Source organism: Dipteris shenzhenensis, chromosome 8 (assembly GCF_047967505.1).
Source record: "Dipteris shenzhenensis isolate YYH24624 ecotype China chromosome 8, Dip_SZ_1.0, whole genome shotgun sequence".
Classification (NCBI taxonomy): domain Eukaryota; kingdom Viridiplantae; phylum Streptophyta; class Polypodiopsida; order Gleicheniales; family Dipteridaceae; genus Dipteris; species Dipteris shenzhenensis.
This window is the reverse complement of record NC_141603.1, coordinates 42,271,326-42,295,064: the sequence shown is the minus strand read 5'-3', so window position 1 is coordinate 42,295,064 and position 23,739 is coordinate 42,271,326. Positions and strand designations below refer to the sequence as shown.

The following is a 23,739-nucleotide window of genomic DNA, read 5'->3' as shown; positions in this document are numbered from 1 at the left end:
TTTGAACGGAGGGAAGAGCCGAAGCCAAAAGAAGGGAGACAAATTCGGACATCATTCCCAATTCGAATTTGTGGGCAGGATGAGAGACGACCTCAGACGACGTTGTAAAGATATGATAGTACTCAGAAAATTCATTGGTTGGCAAAATGAGAGTCGACACCGTGCAAAGGGTGAGGGCGCTACCGGATATTTCACCAGAATTCGTGTAGAGGCCAGGATCCAGATGCAGCAAGGGGTTGACGGTTTGCGTAGAGAAGCTGGAGTACAGGTGCAGGTCTTTACATTTCATGATCGGCATTATACATCCATAAGCATTTCAAAGGTGATGCATCCCCTGCCCAAAGAACGTGAACTCAGACAGCGTTCAGCTGGATGCTGCGGATCACGTGCTGAGACGCGAGGTTTTAGGGAGTCCTTGTCCTATCGTTCGGTCATGTCGAGGAGGGAAATGAAAGTTGGAAAGAGCTAATGGGTTCTTTAAATGAAAAGGTACCTGAAGGGCATGATCCTTGCACGGGTGAAGAAGATTGGATTTAAGGGCTACCGGTCTTACCAGACAGCGAGTAAAAGCTGGTCTTTCGTTACACAGGATCCAGAAGTTGCATTGAGGCAGCGCGATCAAGGGTCATGTGATCGACCTCGCACTCGGATCGCAGACTCTGGTACTTGTGCTTCCCTTTTGCAGTGGTGTGGCAAGACAAAGGCCCTGTCGGATGGTAAGCGCATCCATGCTTACATAATCGAACATGGGCTCGAGGAAAACAACTTTTTAGGGATCTGTCTTGCGCAGCTGTACTGCAAGTGCGGGGCTCTGGCGGATGCAACGGAAATGTTCAGGAATATACATCACCGAAATGTGTCCTTATGGAATGGTATTATAAAAGCGTACATTCGCCAGGGACAGATCCAGATGGCGCTTCAGCTCTTTGAACAAATGCAAGAAGAGGGAGTTATGCCAAACGAGATCACAATTGTCATCATTTTGGACGCGTGTGCCTGCCTTCAATCATTAACCCGAGGTAAAATGACGTTTTGTAGAGTGGCAGATAGGAGGTTTAAAACTGATACTATTGTGGGGACTGCCCTAGTTAACATGTATGCAAAATGCGGCAAGCTTAAGGACGCCTTTGAGATTTTCGATCAAATACTGGAGAAGGATGTGGTTGCATGGACTGCCATGATTGCTGCTTATGCTCAGCACGGGCAGGATCAACTGGCTCTTCGACTGTTTAATCAAATGCAGCTGGAAGGTGTTGTGCCGAACAAAATCACTTTCTCCAGCATTCTTATTTCATGTACTTGTCAGAGGGAGCTGGCAAAAGGCCTTTGGATGCACGTTTGCATCCTCAACAATGGAATGGAAACTGATTTAATTGTAGGGACTGCTCTTGTTGACATGTATGGCAATTGTGGCAGCCTGGAGGATGCACGTAAGATGTTTGAGAAGATATGTGATAAGAATGTGGTTTCGTGGAATGTCCTGATTTCAGTGTGTGTTCTGCATAGGGAGAGCAATATGGCCTTCCAGTTATTTCATGAGATGCAAAAGGATGGCATCCTCCCGAATAGGATCACGTATGTTAATACTCTTGCTGCATGTAACAACCAGGCAGTGCTCGCTGAAGGTAAGCGCATGCATGTCTGCATTCTAGAGATTGGCTTAGACTCGGATGTTGCAGTGGGGAATGCCCTTGTCAGCATGTACGGCAAGTGTGGTACTCTGGAGGGGGCAAAGAGGGCATTTTACAAATTGCCAAATAGGGATGTGGTGTCCTGGAATGCCATGATTACACTATATGGCCAGCATGAACACTGGAAAGAGACCCTGCAGCTCTTTAATCTTATGCAGGTGGAGGGAGTTCTTGCAAATAAGGTCACTTATGCGAGTCTTCTTGGCTCATGTGCCAGTTCTGCAGCTTTAGTTGAAGGCAAGTGGATACATCATTGTATCCTGAACAGCGGATTTGAGGCAGATGGTACTGTAGGGAATGCTCTGCTGTGCATGTACCACAAGTGCAGTAGCCCTGATGACGCAGAGAGGATGTTTGACACGATTCTTGAGAAGGACGTCATTTCTTGGACAGTGATGATTGATGTGTATGCTCAGTTAGGGCAGGTTGAAGGGGCAGTTTACCTCTTCAACCAAATGCAGCAGAATGGGGTTGTTCCAAACAAGGTCACTTGCATCAGCATCCTTGCTGCATGTGCCAGCCAGGCAGCACTTAGTGAAGGCCATTCAATCCACGTTCACATTTTGGCTAGTGAATTTGATTCAGATACTATGGTGGGAAATGCCCTTCTCAACATGTATGGCAAGTGTGGCAGTTTAGAGGATGCACGTGTGGTGTTTGACAGATTGCATGATCGGGATGTGGTTTCATGGAATGCCATGGTTGCAGTTAATGCTCAGCATGGTCGGGGCAAATATGTCCTTCAACTCTTTAATAAAATGCAATCAGAGGCGATAAAACCAAACAAAGTCACCTTCCTGAGCATTCTTGCTGCCTGCAGTCATGCTGGCCTGGTTGAGGAGGGCTGTTATTGCTTTGATTTGATGCTGAATAGATATCATACTGTTTCACCTGCTGTGGATCATTATGTCTGTCTGATTGATTTACTTGGGAAGGCAGGACAATTAGAAGTGGCAGAACAGCTGACTAATCATATGCCATTTAAACCTCCAGCTGTGCCATTTGTTGCACTGCTTGGTGCCTGTAGGGACCACCTTGACTTACAAAGAGGGGAAGATGTTGCAAAACATCTGTATGAACTGGATCCTCTGACTGCAGTAACATATGTGATGCTAGCAAATGTCTGTGCTGCAGCTGGCAAGGAGGTTGTCGCTGAAAAGAGTATAGGCAATATCAAAGATAGGGATCCAAAGACCCAGCTAAGCACTGCTTCATCAAGGTTAAGGGAGCATGACCTTTTGTTGGGCCTTTAAACTAGTCTTTGAGAACCGTGATATCAGCCAATGGTAGTGTACGGCAAACATGATCATTTGATTGGAGAATAGTCTTTGAGGCAGAGTCAAGAATCTCAAGACGGGGTATGGGTAGAAAATCATGTAGTATCTGTGACAATAAAGACCAAAGAGGCCTAAAATGTTGTTCCAAAGCATACTCTCTGACAGCTGCAAGAAAAGAGACAACCATACCAGCCGCATCAAGCATATCATCCACACGATAAATTCCTTGGGATGAAAGAAAATAAGAGCAGCAAGGTTCTTGCAAAGCCAATGGATGCGTGAACATTTCTTTGACCAATGAAGGCTTTTAGCACGCAAGGAGTCTCTTGCAAGAGTATCCCAGCCATTCCATTTAAGATGGAAGGGTATGTGTTTCCAATCCAAAAGCATACAAGAGACAAAAGGGCATCCCTTTACTCTACCATCAATGTGACTCGGAAGAAAGTTCCAGTGGGTGGGCTGCCAATGACCAAAAGCTGCAAAGAGAAGTGTAAAATCAAACGTCGCATCGTGAATATCCATGGCTGATCACCTTGCATGAACTGCAGCATCATTTTCCTCTTATGAGCTAGAATATGCATATGAATATCGAGGATATTCAGTTCTCCATGCATTTTAGGTGAGCAAAGGTGACCCATAGAAAGCAACCTAAGAGTTTCCAGCAAAAGCGCAATCGCTAGAAAATTTCTTTGATATTAGACATAAAAAAGGAAATGTCTTGCTTGACAAACATCATCGAGGGCAAAGAAAAATGTATACATGCAACAAGATGTGATTGAACTATATGATGGTGGACGTAATGGCCAGGTGGCCAACTTTCAATATTCTAGTATCTTCTTAAAGCACAATCCAGATCATTTGCTAACGTCGAGTGACAGTCCATCCCAACGGGTAGCCAAGAGGATGTACAAGCTGTGTGGGCAAAACTATATCCCTTGTTGGCCATAAGATACAATGGCAAGCTTTCTCATGGGGAGGAAGAAGTTTGGATTTTTGAAAATTTACTTGCAGACCAGTAGCCATACCATGTAAAGATAAAGCAGGCATGAGGCATGAAAGAGTCCTTTTTGTGTTTTGGGGCAAGAAAAAGAAAACATCAATATAAGTCTGTGCAATTAAGAGTCTTTTGCCATGTATCTTCCGACCATGCAAGGCACCTGTAGCTACTAAATTATCCATGTATTGTAGCATGGGATGAGTAGCGATGCCCAAAGAGGAGCAATTGCATCTCTCACCATATCTTTATATGGCTCATGTTGCAAATAACTATTGTTTATTAAAAGCAACCTTTTATCTGGCAACATGTCCTACTTAATATCATAGAAAGATAGCAGCAACCAAAGATGAGCATGATTTGTATGTGGGAAAGCATAATCAACCCCACCCACGTGTTACATGTGAAGGCACCACATTGCTACATATGAAACATATACCAACAATCTAAACACGGATTGCACATTATGCTACCAGGAAGCAAAGGCCAAGCATTTTTCCAGAGGTCAACAAGACCAAATTGAGAGAATAATTGAGTTTAAATTTATCTCCTTGCACAAGGCATTGCATAATAATCCAAGTTTGTTGACCTAATGGCTAGGTTTTCACAGGCTAGTTGGTGCTTGCCCCATTCTCTTGGCTAGTTTGTGCTTGATCTATTATATATCCCAAGACATGGAACCTATGCAATGTGGCATATCCTTTTAGATAGGATGAGATGAGTGGGTATTGGGATTGAGAGCATTTCTTTATAAGTGAGCACTTTACGTCTTGGGGTTTGAGATAACTACTTATGTGTCTTTCTTATGCCTAGAGAAGCAAAAGTCCCATGAAAATTTGATGTTACTTGCCTCAAGATTGGATATTAGTGTTGAGTGACCTTTCCTTCATGTATTGAGGGTGATGTGCATCTTGAGTTTGATGAACTACTTTGGATTGTGACACATGGAGTGAGTTCAGGAAGTCTCTATAGTACTGAAGTTGCCTAGCACATCTTGAAGAGAACAGATATGTTTGAAATATTGCATACATGTATACTTTTCTACAACCAATATAATTAAAGTAGGTTGTTTTGGGCATGTTGGGTGCTACAATTTTATTTTATTTTAATGCATGTTGAAAAATATCATCCTAATCTTGTGGAGGAAGTTACACCACATATCCTCACATGGCAAGATCGCAATTGAAAATACAAATTTTCCACCTATTGCATGCTTCCTCCAAGTATCCCATCCTAGCAAAACTAAAAACATTGGCATAAGTTGAAGTGATGGTATGGCCATGGATGGTATGGGCAAGATATGTCTTGGCCATAAGGAAGACATCTTCCCTTTTTTTGTATCTTGTCCTAATGCTAGGAATGTTTGGAAGACAATTAGGAGAGCCAATAAGCTAGAAGTCCATTCTATTTTAGGGGATGCATCTCAAGCCAATCAGGAACTATGGATACCAATTACGACTCATGCAAATTGGTTTATTTGGATCTCCAAGAATAATATCCAATTTAACATGCTATTATCAATACCCAGAAAGCTTATGTGAACTAATTTAGCTTGCAAGAATAATGGCTCATTTAGTAGCTAGCCTTGAAGATAGCTTTGTTTAGCTAAGCATTAATTAGATATGCTAACCAAGAATCTTTGATACTATAACAAGCTTAGGAGCAATGGGAGCTACACAAGTTAAATTTTAATGAATCTTTTTTTTAGTTGCAAAAGAGAGGGATGAACATGACAATATATTTTCTCAGTACCACATGTCCCTAGAGCTTTACCAAGTAAACTAGTGATTGTGCTTTTATTGCATGACTTATGCTTAGATGCTCACTTCAACAGTGTCTTCTTTGGCTATGCCCTCATGAAAGTGAAACTTTTTTTGGAACTACAATGTAATAACTTTTTGGAGATTAATATACGATAACATATTTTATGCCCAAAAGAAAAAACAATACTCCTAATCTTGACTACATAAGTGTTGGCATCATTTTATGCCTTTGAATTCAGCTCCTTGATGCTTGCACATTGTCATCATAGTTTATAGCAAAGTTATCTCCTACAAAAAGAGCATCAGAGATATCATCATCATGTCTTGCATATGTGGTTCCATCAAATCATCTGAAGCCCCCTTCTTCCTCATCTTCATCATCCTCACAGTCATCATCAGCACAAAATTCCCCTAATGGAGTTATCATGTGATATTGCCAACTCTTTATATGCAACTGGTGTTACATCTTCTCTGTTTCTCTTGCATGCATGCACCATAGAAGCAAGACAACCTTTGTATCTCAAGAAGTAGGAATAATTTGCTAAATGTCCATCCATAAAATGCGTGGAACATGTGTTCAAAACAAGTTTACAATCCCAATTTTTTGTTCATTGCACATCTCTAACCTTGACTTTTGATAAGAATGTGGATTTGGAAAAGTCACAAAACTTGTGACTTAAAAAGGCAACCACATGATTCACACTTTTCAACATAAATCCATCCACCTTCAACTGCTCTCATGTGAGAGCTCTTTTGAAAAATGCCCCTGCCCATCTTACTTTCCTTTACCAGGGCCTAAACTAAAGAATTTCCATGTCACCTGTAAGGATGTCATGGTAGCTTTCTCTTTTTCTTTCTCTCTCATAGGTAGTCATATATATGTCCTTGAAGACCTTGATAGATCCACTAACAATTTGTTATTAGCTATGCCTATTGGACAATGCACCAATTTCTACACTCTACATTTTGGACATGTTTCAAACATGCATGCAAACACATTTTCTCTATCCACCTTTGTGCAAAGTACTAACTCTCATATGTTCCCACTATTGTATAATGGTGGGGTGAGGTGCAACTAGCTGCCACTTCATTGGTGATACATACTGAACAAGTGCATGTGCATGGAGGGCCATGAAGCCTAAATTGTGGATATAGCACCTCGTTTTGTGAATTCTTTAAGAAAACCATTTACATGTGTGTAATACAACAACATGTGTACTGTTCCTTTATCTTGTATACAACGTATGGCTTCAAGCCTTCAAACCTTGTTAGAGAGATTTTAACATGTGGCTGTAGCTCTTTGAATCTATAGTATAAGTGTGCATGCCACGTAGGCTTTTGCAATTTTACAAACCAATTACATCAATGCTATCGAAAGCATAAAACAACATGCAAGAAGGGGAGCAATTCAAATCTTAAGGGAGTACTTTCAAAATTTGTGGAGATTAACATTTGTGAAAATTAAATCTAAAGGGAATTTACTTAGATCCAAAGGGAACATTTAAAAGATTTCAGGAGCAATTTCAATCTATCAAGAGAACTTTAAAGCTATTAGACACCACTTTAAGGATTTTGGAGCACTTTAACACTATCTTGGAGACACCTTAAATCTTTCATCTTTGCTTCAAACTTATTCTCATGAGCTTTTCATACATCTACAACTGGCTTTTGTCTTTGATGATTGGAATCGTGATATTTTTAACGTTGAAGTTGATGAGATTGAATGCTAAGTTTGCTTTCTCATCCTATTCATTCTATTGTTTGGCAAGTTCTTGAAGTTGATCTAATGTTAGTGGTCCTTTTATGGGAGGTTTAGGTTGTTTATCAAACTTAATGATAATATTCCATAACTTCTTCAAGTGGAAAATGTTTATAACCATACTTATTATCATTCAATTTGCTATTCAGATGATGTCTTGATGTCACTTTGCCATGGTGGAACAACAAGATATAGAAAAAAAGAGTATGGTAATAAATGATGAAAATTACCAATTGAGGCTTTACAAGGCTGAAATATGTAGGAACTATACCAAAATAGCCAAAACAATGCCTTTACAAAGATCGCATGTGAGTTGCAGAAACTACAATCGCCCTATAGCCAAAGTAGTAGTGCAAGACCAGATCCGCCTATAACATTTTTTATATTTAGTAAATAGAAAGACAAGGACTTTGAAAAGAATATGTGCTCCCTAAATATTGTAATGGAAAAATTGAAAGTCGATTTGGATAATAGAATGCATAGTTGAAATTTACAATTACGATGGCATTTGTGAAAGACATATTATTATATATGTTGCACACATAGTGATGTTTTTGAATTTTAACAATAGGGATGAAATAATCATAACAAAACAAATGCAAAATTTGAAGAGTGTCTTATGAATCGCGAGACAATAGGCAAAAAGGATACAATAACCTCAATGATTACAGTGTAAAAATTTGAAAAGTTGCCATGGCACTAGTTATAGATTACTTTCTATAATGTTTCAACATAATAGTTTATAAAAAGAAAAAGAAAAAAGAAAAACATATAAATAAAAGTAACCACTAAAAAAATAGCAAAATTTTGAATAATAGTTTTTAAATGCATGCTTAGTTAATAAGTATCCGAAATAAATTATAGCATGTTTCAAGTGCTCACTCTATAATAGCTTTATTTGTGATTTTTGATGGAGAGTGTATAGATATCATGTAGCTCTATTGTGACTCATATGTGCATTATTTGATTCTAAACCCAATACTTAATATTCTTTTTCTATTGTGGAATAAGTAATCAATTCATGTGGCTGTATTCCTTGATAAGCTTGCATCTTGTTGCATTTACTTATTGACAAATCCATTGTCCTATAGTTTCATTTTGTAATGGAGCATATCATCGCTAATTTTGAATATAATCTTAATTTTATACTTTCAATGATTAAAATGAGGTAGAAAAAGAAGTTAAAAAACTTTAGAGATGAGATGTGACTCAAGGTCTGACTCAAGGTCCATTGAACTTGTTCCTCCCTTTGAATATTAGGGGTAGTGCTTTTATTATGTGTGATGGACCAAAGATTAGCATTTTACAAAAAATACATGGTTAAGGGGATTGCTCGCATGGTCTTGCCTGTTCTCTCATTGATAACATGGAAGTAGTCATCACTGTGACTTTGTGATATTATGAGCTAGGATTCCCATCAATTTTGCATTTGCCATAGTTGTTTCTTTTGATTACCTAGCTCTCACTCACCCGCCATTGAGAACATGCATTGAAAGAGAGGGGTAGTTAAGTATAATCATAAGTTTAACACTAGTTTGGTAGAAGGACATAAAAATGTCCTAGGACACATTTATATCCTATGAACTTAGCCACATCCTAGGATTATTCTAAGGCATTGATAACGTATTTTGGGGTTTCGATTATTGATCATAATAGCTCATGTGCTGAAAAAAACCTAGAATTATTATGGATTGAAGCTCACACCCACAATTTTGAGTTTTACTTAAAATTTTAAGGTCAATATGTCACTGAAATTTCAAGCCTCTTAATAAAGTTTTTGATAAAATGGCATACTTCTTGATTAGAATGAGTTTTTTCATATTTTTAAGTCCCATAGTTTAATAATATTTGTAACAAATATGTTTAGATTGCTTTTATAGTTAGATAATCATACTTACTTACTATGATTTATGGACTCAAAATTACAATTTTGGATGTCAAAACTTGGGCAAATTTGATCTTTTGCACAGTATCTGACATGTATAACAAGTTTCAAACTCAACCATACTTTGTATATGTATTCAATATGATATTATGGAGACATAATATGATGTAGAACATCAAATTTAATCCTTATTTTTCTTCTCATGGGAGGGGGTCAGTAGGTATAAACCCTATATATCACATGCGTTCAAGGCCTATTTATTAAACCCCATATGATCTATGAAAATTTCATTAATACAATGCACCCTTTTTCTATTCAATCTATAAAGATTTTCCCAGAATCCTTTTTACAACACCCTTCTATATGTGAACATGTTGGAAAAATAAAATTAAGTATGTCCTTTTGCTGAACTCCCAAATTTTGATTGTTGGCTAGATTGAAACTTAATGCTAATTTCAAATAACAAGGATTATGTGGTCATAGGAACCTTCAAAGGTCTAATTTATACTTTATCGAGTGGCTCTAGTCATCATGAATGATTGATACCCAATAGAAATTCTCATATGTAGAACATTTATATACTTCAAAGCTATAAATTGAGATTGCCGTGAAACCTATTTCAAATCCTGCTTGGGTGAAAAAGTATGTTGCGATACTTTTATGGGTAATTTTATAATCATGTGATGCTTTCTATGTTCCTTTTATATAAAAAAAGAAGTTATGAGTCTACCTTAAGCTTAAGAGAGGGAATCCTCATAATTCATATCTGGATCAAGTTGTGAATTTTTTACCAAAACATCAAAAGGACACTTTAATGTCCTATTTTGCTACCAAACTAGTCTTAAGTGTGAATGTGTGGTAAAAATAGAACCTACATATTCATTTGCTAAATAGGAAGCCCTTTCACTTTTTAAAATACCCAAATATGACAAATTAAGAACTGAGACAAGTATGAGATTCGTAATATAAGAAAATTAAAAGACAAAAAAATACGTGATGTATGGGGAGAAATGGCGCATGTCCTCTCCAGTTATTTATAAATGAGAGAGTGCGCCCCTCTCTCATTGGTTTTTATTTTTAGCTTTGTTTTATGCTCAGCTTTTTGTTCTTCTTTACTTAGTTCATGTCTCAAAATCTAATGTGTAATGGTTTGTGCATATGCTCCTTTGTTGTTGATAGGTATTGTGTTTGAATGAATAGCGAAAGAGAAATAGACATACATTTTTATTGAAGGAGTTCAATTATTGGTAAGGTACAGAAGACCATGACTAAAAAAATTACAAAAAATCGTGGTATTTATTAGATATCTTTCCATCCCCAATGCAAGAAAAGCTTCTCACCAATGCCAAAGGTAATATTAAAACTCAAAGTGAATATAGAACTTTACGAAATGCAAAAGCATATACTCTTAAAGCTTAGAGTACAAATATTTGAAATAATTGATGTGTGTAACAAACATATAGATATCGCAAAAACCAAGTTTTGAGAAATAAAGGTAGGAAATCAAACTTCTACCTTAAGAACAATATGGTGAATATAGCTTTTCAAATTTCTCACTCTTAAGGGCCTCTCAATGAAGACAAGACCAAGGTCAAAAGTGTGTACATTCAATCGGTAGAATTTAAAAACTATGTTGGCTATACAGGTCCTTTTAGAAAGGTGATGTTCCAATGGAGAAATTTCATAGTGAAGGTGCTACCAAGTCGAGGATATTCTTCATTGATCGTATTGACGAGGGATTTTGATTTTGAGAAGAGGAAAGCAATGAACTTAGGGAGGCCATTTCTTGCAACTACCCATGGAAGAGAGGACTTTGGCCAGAAGAGAAGATGATACTGCCCGCAAACTCATTCGGTAAGATTTTAGATAACTTTTGCTTGATTGAATATTTCAAACTTAGAAAAGGGAAAAGCTATGGTGTGAGTCTTCTTGAAAGTAAGGGATGCAAAAGTGTTGAGAAAGATAGATGGGATTATTTTTCTAACCATGTGATGTGCCAATTTGCAAAAACTTGGAACGATCCAAGTACACAACGGTGTGCTGGATCAAAAAGCAAGACTTCAACACAAACAAGGAGAACTAGAATTCAAGGGAGAACGGGTTTGGAGAACCCCATAAAGCTAGCAAACTTGGCCTGCAAGGAGGAGGAAGGTACATCACAAACTCACTCATCAAGAAGGGTGAAATAATATGTGAGCTTAAAGATTTCCACTAGTGGACAGAGCAATAACACCTATCTCCAAATGTCTTTCAAGATTAGGATGCCTTATGTGACCATTGTCTATTTATTGCCCTATGTGACCATTTCCTAGTTTTTGCATTGAAATTCCTACCAAAAAAGAACATAGGTTGGGCTTATATCGATTTTCAAGTATTTTGGACAATTCTTTCCCACTATCAAAGGCCTTTCCAATTCCTAAACACTACAGTAGCCCCTATAGAATATCTAAGCATGATTTCAAATCAAAGCTATGTTAGAGACAAGCTTTTCTCTCTCATTGACAAGCAAAAATAGCCTCGACAAATTGTAATTGTAGTTGATGCTTACTAGAACACCTACATTGAGGTTATAGTTGAAGCATGGCAGACCAAAGCGTGCATAGAGATGGTTGGAGGCTTAAAAATGACTCTTAGAATTCCAAACTTTTTGCAACATTGAGAGTTCACACTACGCTCACATAAGAGACTTTGTATGTTACTAGAGGCCCCTGGTAATTTAGGCTCCTGATCAAATCTTGGAACAATGGTCCAAAGATCTAGACCATGTGAACCATCAGGATCACACCGTTTTTGTGGTTGTCATCTTACAAAAGGCACTAGAAAAGCTTGTTGAGGCCTTATTCAGAGGGCAATCGAGCATAATTAAATAAAAGGATACTTTGGTAGTTGTATTGTGTATTAACAAATGTGAGGACAAACCCATCCGCCAAGAACTTGCAAGCTGCATCAGAGGATTGATATGTCTAGTTTTAGGCAAGGGCACCATTGGGGTTGTAGTGTGATCCATGGATTGATTAAAGGCACTTGAGAACAGTAAGTGAGATGTTGAAACAAAACAAAAATGATATGATGAGTTGTCAATAAGTGCATACTAGATCTCTCTCTCTCTTACCTTTTGAATCCTTGAAGAGGATAGGAGCCTCCCCCTCTCTCTCTCTTTCTCATACTTACTCTAGGAGAAATGGCAAGATGATAGCACATGAAATCACTTGAGTAGAATATCCTTCCCCAGTGAGCATAGTCTTGGATAGTTTTAATCAGTGCAATACTCAGGGGGTTCATTATTAAAAATGTAAGTGTAGCACATGGTTCAACAGAAGGAGTTTTGAAAACCCCCTTTTTACACATTTTTCACATACAAAAGGGTATCATATAAAGGGGGTATTCATAGATTGAATAGAAAATGGGTGTGCTTTATTCATGATAAATTTATTGAAATGGGTTTTTACAAAAGGGTCTGATATATAGGTTTTATTACATAGTGACCCCAGAGGTGTAATATGTCATTGTTGTTGGATTACAAGTAAAGCTTGATTGTAGAGAAGAAGGTTGTTACTAAACATGTATTGATGTCCATCTCTGTTTATGTGATCTCTGCATTTCCATTTTCTAATACTTCACTTAAGAAAATGGATAGGATTATAAGAAACTTTATATGGAAGGATTAGTGGCATGCCATTGATTGGAGTTTCATGGGGCCTAAGAAGAAGGAAGGTGGCCTTGGGTTGGAAGGGATGGTTCAGAAGTGCAGGAGAATGATTGCTAAATGGTGTTCAGAAGTGTAGGAGAATGATTGCTAAATGGTTTGTATTGCTCCATTGTAATCAACCATGGGCAATAATTGCTAGACACTTGATCATGGATGATTTTTTCGTGTTAGTTTCGTTAATAAGCGAAAGTTTTATATGGCTTGTGAAAGTTTATATGCTTTTATAAAAATAAGAGCTTAGTATATTCGCCAAAATTTGAAACTAAAATTAAAAAAAGAGCTAGGTTTAGCCTTTAAGATTATAAAATTATAAATAAAGTCCATGAAAATTCGCCAAAGTTTTATATAATAGATAAATATATTTGGAAACTTTCGCCAACATATTATATATACAATTTAAAAATTTGGGTAGATCTATAGAATTAAGCACCAAAAGAAGACTTGTGCAATCAAGTATAATCTAGTGTTAACATTTAATGTTTGCTAGAATGATAATAATGTAGAGGTTTTATCTATTTGAACATGAAGCCGTTTGATATTGCATAAAATGTAAATGCAATCCGTAATCTAAAATACATGATTAATGAGCTCCTATGGTATATGTGATTTTAAACTTGCATTTGAGTCTTTAGATACTTTCCCTATATATATACTTATATAGTGATTATTTTCCTTTACTTGCTTCCTTCTTAATTTCCTATGGTTGTTTACCATGTAACTTTTTAATTTATCGTTGTACCTTCTTACTCATTTGGACTCAGTGCAAATGAAAGGTGCTATCTATCTCCACATGCACCTTCAGTTACACACAACACCCACCAAACCACACCCCCTAACCGTTATACACTGCCATCTTGGAGCCATTATGCATCGTTATGCACTGCCACTTCTAGCTCTTATCCTTACATCCTCGCACTTGCGCCTCACCTCTGTAACCCCTATTTTTTGGTGCACTGAGCACTCCATCCTACTCTTTGCCTCCTTTTTTGAAATTCCTCCATCTCTATTGAGCTCCCGACTCCTTTGGTTATGCTTCACTACATCCCAACTTCATCAACCGACTTGCTCTCCTCCTCCTCCTTCTTACCATCTCAAGTGCCTTCCCTACCATGCCTCCTTCAAACAGGTTCTCTCCTTCTACAAACAACCCATCCCTTCATTCAAGCCTCTATTTGTGTCCACTTGTAGCTTGGCTATCAGTGCGCCAACTTCTTGTGGGCTTTATTTTCTATGTTGCAGCCTTATCTCCTCTGCAATTCTACTACTTACTCCACATTCAAGGTCGTTACTCAACTCGCAAGGTCTCGTTCTTCCCTCTCTTGCAACTGCTAGCACTATGGCTCTCATAGGCAGCTAGGCTATCCACTAGTACCTTGGTGCTACTGTCCCTTTTCTGTGTGTTGATATAGTAGCTACGGCTTTCCGTTGGAGCTTTTTGTCGTAACAACTCCTCTTTTACTTTTAGCTTCTCTTCTGTCTCTTTTTGCTCACTAATTCCTCGCTAACTGTGGTGTCCTGTTACTTCCATTTGCACATTGAGCAACCCTTCCATTGTTTGCAGCCTGCTATGCATAGAGCATGTTCAGAAGAAGAGCGAGCTGCTTCTGAACCTGGTATTTGAATACATGGACACAGATTTGAAGAAGTACATGGATCTTCATGGATAGAGTAGTAACGGCACCCGGAATCCATTGCCAGTGAAACTGATTCGGGTCCATTCAATTGTATTACAGAAGCTCATAAATTCGAACTACGTATGATTTATACTTGACAATCGTGAAAAACAAGTAGTTGCAAAGCTGTGGAATTATATATATAATATGAGACCATGGTGGCTTGCCATGAGCTACCCACTAGATCTTAAAGGAGACCACCTATGGGATCAAAGTCTAGAGGTGGGGAGAAGGGCATTCCTTTTTCTAAGGTGTATTAATTAATTTGATTATTTTAATTTGATTATTTTTAAAGGAATGGGTTAAAGCCGACGGCGCTGCCACTTAGGTGGTCATAATGTAGGCCGTTATGAGATATTAGGTTGTGACAGAGTGCATCTTGGCCTTTGCTTTCGTAGATTGCCTTCCTCTTGTCTCCCATGCTCGACACCTTGTTCTTGGATCGTTGAGTTGGGACAAACAGCTATCGTGAGTCGTGACGCTTCGCCTTTCTATCGTGACGCTTCGCGAATCGCCATTTTGTGTAAGTTGGAGCCTGGAGGTGGTTTTATGGTCTCGTTACTCGTAGTGTTCTGTGTCGTAAAATATGGGCATGATCACGAATCACGATTCACGTTAGTAGTTAATAGTTACATTCTGTGCCGGAAGTTCACAGATGGCGGAAGTTCGCAGATGGCGTTGCAGCGCTTGCTTCCTCAGCTTCTCCGCACTCTGCATTGCAGCGCTTGCTTCCTTAGCTTCTCTACACGTCTGCTTGCTTTTGCTCAACAGCATTCCCTCTCGGGGAATCACACCATACACCATGTGACCGTTGTTTTGTTCATCTCCAAGGACCGGGCTGTGGGCACCATGGGTGGTTGCACCAGTAAACCCAAAACATCTGAGTATGAGGGGTTGATGGATCCTCAAGCCCAGCATCATGATGAGCTTGGAAGAAACAGCATCGATACTGACACTAAGGGCGTCGAAGCTGCTCAACACAGTCTAGACGTCGGCTTGAAAACTATCGACCGAAACAACTGTTGTGCTTCCCCTCTGCAATTATTTCCTGCAGTAAGCACTGACGGATTTCTCAGACTGCCTTCGTTGGGTGCACTGCTCCCTACGTTACTGTGTATCGAGACCGAAACTTAGTCATTGTTGGCATCTCCTTTTGTGGATTACGTTATATGTCAATAGTAGTACATCGAGGTTTCCCTATGGCATTAACTTGATCGCGCACCACCTTTCATTGACACCACCTTTGATTGAGAGCACAATCCGCATTGCGTAGAGCTTTTCTTTTTGATATAATAATATATCCAGACAATCGACTCCCTCCATCGACCATCCACTACTGATCACCGCCCTGTTGATCGATGCAGCCCGAATCTTGCTCTCAGCGGAAGGGCCGGTACCCTTCTTCTCTCTCTCTCTCTCTCATGATCCAGCATTGATAGTTTTCTCGTCCGATTTGTGTTTTTTTTTGAGCTAGTTCTTTGATTCTTTGAGTCGTTAATTCACTGTATATCCAAGTGTTGGGGCTACTATGTTTCTATGTGGTAGTGTATGTAAAGTTGCTTGGTAGTCTCCAAAGTACTGATCAGTGCATTGAAGATGTATTCAGATACATAAATCTGAATTTGTGGCTGCCAACAGGTCGAGCTTTGAGGGAGATTAGGGGCTGTTGACGTGTTGAAATCAGCTACTGTTGGTTGTTGGTTGTGCCAGGCAAAATCTGGTGAGAACTCAGATCATTGCCTCTTTCTTGGTTTGTTCTACAAGCTCACGGATGCCCTTAGCGATTGAAGTTTTTTCTCTACCCTCCAATGATGACGTTCTCTATTAATTTGCATATTTGTAGAGACACGTTGACAAAATTCTCTCTTAATCTACGTTGTAGCTTGGTGACATTCTCTCTTCATCTGCATAGTTGTAGGCTGCTTGTAGAAATATAAACTCATTATGCATAAAAGAAATACAAACTCTTTCGTACATACTACGGAACATTGTCAGACATATGAAGGGGGTAATACACAATAACATTCATGTCATTCCCTGGAAAGAATGGGCATTATCCTTCCTTAAGAAATAGGTGTGTGAGCCATGGCAAAGCTTAACGATCAAGCAGGAAGCTTACCAGATGTGATTCTTAAAATCTGGAGTAGAAGGAAGCACCTTCATTGCTCAACATGCTCAGAAGTCTAGAAAAAAGAAACGAGAAAAACTACTTGCAAAAAGTAGCCACTCTTAAAGTACATAGGAATAAAAGCATACATCTGCATAAGCTAGCATCGTGCAGCATCCTCTAAAGACATAAAATGGAATTCAATCTGCAGTCTTTGATGAAGAGGAACCTTTCCCAATAGACCCTTATCTATGTCTATTTGAATTTTTGTCTTTCATACACCATAGCCAGTAGTTGTAGAGGATTGACTACAGTAGGGAAAGAATTAAGGCTGACATATAGGCAGCAGATCTGCTGCCACATGGGTAGCAAGTCTTTTTTAATGTATTTATTGGTGCATTGTATAGAGTAAGTTAAAATTATTTTGGCATGCTTTATGTAGTGTAGTATTATGATTTCAAACATGAAATAAGGGCTTGGTTCAGGAAGTGGTGTCTGGTTCCTGCGCTCACAAGGCAGGGGGCTAAGAGGCACCACGACCTAGGACCAAGTTTCTTAGATCTAGTTGACAAGCTGAAGAAATGTATGCTTATGTAGTGTAGTATTATGATTTCAAACATGAAATAAGGGCTTGGTTCAGGAAGTGGTGTCTGGTTCCTGCGCTCACAAGGCAGGGGGCTAAGAGGCACCACGACCTAGGACCAAGTTTCTTAGATCTAGTTGACAAGCTGAAGAAATGTATGCTTTATGTAGTGTAGTATTATGATTTCAAACATGAAATAGGTTCAGGAAGTGGTGTCTGGTTCCTGCGCTCACAAGGCAGGGGGCTAAGAGGCACCACGACCTAGGACCAAGTTTCTTAGATCTAGTTGACAAGCTGAAGAAATGTATGCTTATATATTTTTTAAAAGTTTCTGTTGTGAATATGCATATGCATCATTGCCTGTGATGTGCTCTTTCTTTTTTAATGTATTTATTGGTGCATTGTATAGAGTAAGTTGAAATTGGTTTGGCATGCTTTATGTAGTGTAGTATTACGATTTCAAACATGAAATAAGGGCTTGGTTCAGGAAGTGGTGTCTGGTTCCTGCGCTCACAAGGTAGGGGGCTAAGAGGCACCACGACCTAGGACCAAGTTCCTTAGTTGTAGCTAACAACTGGCAGAAATATATGCTTATATATTTTTTAAAAGTTTCTGTTGTGAATATGCATATGCATCATTGCCTGTGATGTGCTCTTTCTTTTTTAATGTATTTATTGGTGCATTGTATAGAGTAAGTTGAAATTGGTTTGGCATGCTTTATGTAGTGTAGTATTATGATTTCAAACATGAAATAAGGGCTTGGTTCAGGAAGTGGTGTCTGGTTCCTGCGCTCACAAGGCAGGGGGCTAAGAGGCACCACGACCTAGGACCAAGTTTCTTAGATCTAGTTGACAAGTTGAAGAAATGTATGCTTATATATTTTTTAAAAGTTTTTGTTGTGAATATGCATATGCATCATTGCCTGTGATGTGCTCTTTCTTTTTTAATGTATTTATTGGTGCATTGTATAGAGTAAGTTGAAATTGGTTTGGCATGCTTTATGTAGTGTAGTATTATGATTTCAAACATGAAATAAGGGCTTGGTTCAGGAAGTGGTGTCTGGTTCCTGCGCTCACAAGGCAGGGGGCTAAGAGGCACCATGACCTAGGACCAAGTTCCTTAGTTGTAGCTGACAACTGGCAGAAATATATGCTTATTTATTTTTTAAAAGTTTCTGTTGTGAATATGTAGCTAGCATTATTGTTTGGTATGCATGATGTGATGTGATTATTCCTTTTTTAATAAGTTGATATCAATTTCATGTATGGTGGGCTATGATAAAGTTGTTCCATTTCTTAGATTTAGAACTATTTTTGAATGCTCTTTTGTTTTGATCCTACATATGGTTTAGGGATGGAAGGATCTAAGCGTAAGGCGATTGATTTTGAGTTATCTAAAGGACAGCAGAAGTATGTCAATCAGGTCCTTCGAGATGAGCTTCTTGAAGAGATAAATAACATGAGTGCAAAGGAGATGGAGATGACCATAGAAAGCACTTCTAGATTGCATACTCTAAAGAGTAAAGTTGTTTTGAATACAAGGTGTCAAGTAGAACTAGATCCTAATAGGAAACACCTTGTAGGGATCACAAAATGGGACACTGATGTTATGCTATGGGTAGAGAGCAACATTGGGAATGTCTTGGCCCGGTTTAATGAAGCATGCGCAAGGAACCCAACATTTGCAAAGGATATTAATGAGGAAAAGATGCATTTATGGAATTCCTTTTGGGCTAAAAATAAGACAAAGGTTATAAAGTCGGATGTAAAAACCATACTAGCTGTAAGTTGGGAGAAAAAGTCAGCAATTGCTTTCGGAAGGGCGGAGGAAGTAGCAAAAGGAGAAGAAAGTGCAAGGATTTTGAATGGAAAAACACGAGAAGTACAAGGTAGTGATTCTCAAAAGCTACAGATTAGGGCAAGTCATATAAGCAATGTGTCCTTCATGATGTACATAACTAAAAATGAGATCCAAGTTGGTGAAAAGATAGGTTCTGGCACATATGGATTTGTCTACAAAGTACAACTCACAGGTGCTCTAGGATTATTACAGCATATATGCTATGCTGGAAAGCAATATAAGGGTGACATAGGGGATCGTACACGAGAGGCAAGGAAGGAGGCACAAATGCAAATTCGGCATCCTGTGCTTGTTCATGTTATTGCAGCAACTCCAGAAGAGCCCTTATGGACTATCACACCATATTTTAATGGTGGTAGCTTGATGGACTTCATGAGAACTTTACCATATGAGCAAGGCAGGTTTAGGCGCTATGTTGACATAGTCCTAAAAAGAGGCAAAGAAACGAAGGCAAGGGCACAAGGAACATTGGAAGATGTATGCACAAGGGAGCAAATAGAGCAAATTAACTACTTTAGTTCAAATGTGCACCACATTATACATGCACTCATTGCTGGACTAGCAAGGTTACATAAGGGTCAATGGATTCATATAGACTTACATCCTAGTAACATTCTGTTAGATTTCATAGCAAATGGTGCATGTAGAGTTGGCATAATTGATTGGGGGATGGCACTAGTTTCTTCAGAGACTAGAAAAGCTTTTAAGGATATGAAGAAGACACCTCTAGAGACTGACCAACAATTTACACAAAGGAAGCATAAGAAAGAGCAAGAGCATGCACGAAAGAAGTGGTTTGCACCTAAGCTTCAATGTTTTTCTAGGAGAGGTGTGTATAGCCCTCAGTCAGACATATATGCATTAGGATGGATAATTACAGAGATTATACAGTTTTGGGAAGATGCAATTGGGTATTTTGAACAGTCTCGCCACATGCCTGATAGTGCACTATTAAAGTGTATTAAAAAACATGCCTTTGAAAAGATGATGACTGAGAATTCTTTAGAGAGAATAGCACTTATGGATACCTATAGAATCCTATCAACATTTGGATGTAATGCAAGTCTAGCAATGCAACCCCTTGATGAGATGAACGTTGCTTTGAAGCTAGCAACATAGAAAATATACTCAGTCTACCTTTAAATGTTGCTTTGGATGTAATGCAAGTCTAGCAATGCAGCCCCTTGATGAGATGAATGTTGCTTTGAAGCTAGCAATATCTTGTTGTTGTATTCATGTGGTGGACTTATATTCATTTTGTATTCATATAGTAGATTTGTATGAAAATAAATTAAAGTATTTCTTCTCTTGGAAGGTGTGTCATACTTGATTTGCAACACACTTGAAGTGCACATAATTTTATAAGGATAAGAATTATTATGCTATTTTTTTAGCATGTGTTTAGAGAAAAGAAATTATGTTCTATTTTATGCTCAACTAATAAAGACATAATTTTTTAAACAGGTACTTATCATGGGAAGAAAGAAGAAAGTTCAAGCTCTAGAGAAAAATACAAAAATGACATCTTTCTTATTACCTTCTACATCATTGGGCACTAATATAAACATGTTTACAACATCAAGTACACCAGAGAATTTACTCTCAAGTTCATCATCCATGAATCATGAAGCAATTTATGGGACTCTTGAACATGCTCCGGGCACAATGCATCATGCTAGAAATCAATGTTCTAGATCACTACTTAACGATGATAGTTTTAACAGGGATTTGAGTTTTCAAGTCTTGGAAGTAGGGAAGATAGGATCACAAAACTGTAATCAAGGGAATGCAATTGGAATTGAAAATTCATCAGCTGGCACATCATTGACAAATAATGAGGTAGTGGATTTAATTGGATTGGAAAGTGGAAAAATGTCAGAAATAGTATCATCAATGTCAACACCAACTGAAGAAGCCATTGAGAATGCATCACAAGGTTGCAACTCTTCAAGTAAGCAGAAGAGAAAGAGAGCTTGGGATATTCGTAGGAATTTTCAAGAAGATTGGGTAGCCAAATATCCTTGGTTAGACGTAGAACAAGTGGACACTGGGGATGCACCAAAGTGGGCCATTTGTAAAATATGCACATGGGCAAGGAAAAAGGAGGCACGGTTACAATTGAGAAGCATTGTGGGAAGGTTTACAAGACTGTAGAAGATACAAGTAATGAAAAGAAAGTGATCAAAGAATGGGACAAGGAAAATAACCGCCACTTAAAAAATGAGATTGAGTACAATAAGTTCTTGCTTGCACAAGAGTCTAGCAGAAATAAAAGTGAAGGATCATTGAAAAAGCGTTGGGAATGTATCGATGATCAGGTTGATAGAGAAAAGATAGTGCAATTCTCAACTATCATGCAAATATTGAAGCAAGGCCACTCACTGATAGACTTCTCGGGTTACCAATCATATCTTCAATTTTTGGATGTTCCTAATTTGGCAAGCATGCATTGGTCAAGGAGTAGTGCAACAGATATGGCTAACCACATGAACCAAGTCATAATTGATGATTTAAAGGAGACTTTAAAACTTGCAGACTTTTTTTCTATGTCATTGGATGAGTACACAGCTGTGGATACTACATCGTGGTTGGGAATGCATTTGTACGTGGTGGAAAACAATAAGAGAAAACCATATTTTTTACATGTACACAAACTTGATTCAGAATCCAATGCTAATAACTTAGTGCAAGTTTTGATCCAAGCTTTAAAAGAGTATGGAGGTGTGATAGAGTCTGAGATGGTCAAGAAACTTGTTTGTTTTGCATGTGATGGTGCTTCAGTCTTGCAAGGTTGTCGGAATGGTGTCTCTGTACAAATAGAAACAAAATATGCTCCTTACTGTGTTGGGATACATTGTATGGCTCATCGCACAAATCTAGCTTACAAAGTTGTGTCCACATTTCCATCAGTACAACGAATCGAGACGTTGGTTAAAAAAAGCTACTCTTACTTTTGCAAGAGTCTAAAAAGATACAATCAATTTAGAGTTATTGCAGAAGCAGTGGGTACAAAAGGGAGGAAGATTTTGAAGAATGTGGATACTAGATGGATATCTTTGGTTCAGCCAGTGAAAAGATTATGGGATGAATACAAGACTTTGGTCTATTTAATGCACATGGAGGTAGAAGAAGAGGTTGAAAAGGCAGATATTTTGTATCATAAACTGGCCAACATAGATTCGATATTGGGATTGTGTGGAATTATTCCACTTTTAGACAAAATGAATATGTTGAGTAAAATGTTGCAATCGAAGGATATTTATATGAATATGTCAAGGCAATAAAACTCACTAATTTGAGTATAACAACAGCATACGATAAGAAGTCAAGCTCCAGTTTTCAAGATGAGAAATTGTTCAAAGATTGGAAAAGTTTAATAGACCTAGATGGAGATTCCTCACTTTTAACATGTGACCAGGAAGGATATGTTTGCCTTTGTGCAAACAATCGGATTTTCAGGATGACAAGAGAAAACAAATGACACAAAAGACTACAATACATTAAAAAAGAGGCTTTTTTAAAGAAAGTACAAACGGTGAAAAATGCCCTTAGTGAAGTTGCAAGTGCAGTGGTAGACGAGATTAGAAGTAGGTTTCCACGAAATGACCTAATGGAAGCATTTACCATCATATTTCCACATTTTTGGGTCAATGGATCTTATGAAAATATCAAAGCAGGTCTAAAGAATCATTTGGATGCTCTCAAAAAACACTTTGGACGGGACATTGACATGGACAATATAAAGTACAATGGTTTGTTGGATTTTGGAAAGCTTTATTCACAGTCTTCCCTTTTTGGAGAAGTCATGCACCAGCAAAGTAATTTAATGGAAAATGTTCAAATGCAAGGCTCGATGGTTCGGCTTTGGAACGAGCTCTCTCGCAGTACATTCCTACAAGATAACATTTCTGAGTACTTTAAGCGTGCAAATTTATGTCAAACCTTTATTCTTGGCTCAGTTGAGGATGAAAGGTGTTTTAGTACTCTCGGTTACTTGAAGAATAAGCTTCGTAATAAGCTAGATGATAACTTAGATCTTAGCTTGAGATTATATTCTTGTTCTTATGATGTTAGTAGCTTTCCGTATGATAGAGCATTAGCACTCTAGAAGTCAGCTGTAAAAGAAAAGGCTATAATTAGCTTTTTTGGACTATTTAAACTAGACTTTGAGAATTTTCTTCCCCCATTGGATTTGAAGGATATTCATTATCCTTAAACAATTTTATGTTTTGCATACTCTACAGTATCCTAAATGCTAGCTATTTCATGTATTTTGAAATTATGTAAAACGGAAAAGACAGAGTTTTTAATATAACTAGTTTTTAATATATTTGTGAAAATTGAAAGTTTTTTAAATGTCCTAGAATATTTAGCCAAGTTTTGAAACAAAAATTATAACAAAAGATATAATTCGCCAATTCTTTGAAACTTTTAAAAA

General features: G+C 38.1%; 1 protein-coding gene across 1 annotated transcript; it reads left to right on the top strand.

Moving 5' to 3' along the window:
* Nucleotides 1–502: 502 nt before the first annotated feature.
* LOC147899532 (pentatricopeptide repeat-containing protein At3g09040, mitochondrial-like) lies at nucleotides 503–2,944 on the top strand. Its single transcript, XM_087377743.1, has one exon. It carries the CDS (start codon nucleotides 503–505, stop codon nucleotides 2,942–2,944), a length of 2,442 nt encoding a protein of 813 aa, XP_087233869.1.
* Nucleotides 2,945–23,739: the final 20,795 nt, after the last annotated feature.

Bases quoted from the DNA above. Each gene is read 5' to 3' on its own strand.
- LOC147899532 (XM_087377743.1), top strand. From the start codon at position 503: ATGATCCTTGCACGGGTGAAGAAGATTGGATTTAAGGGCTACCGGTCT.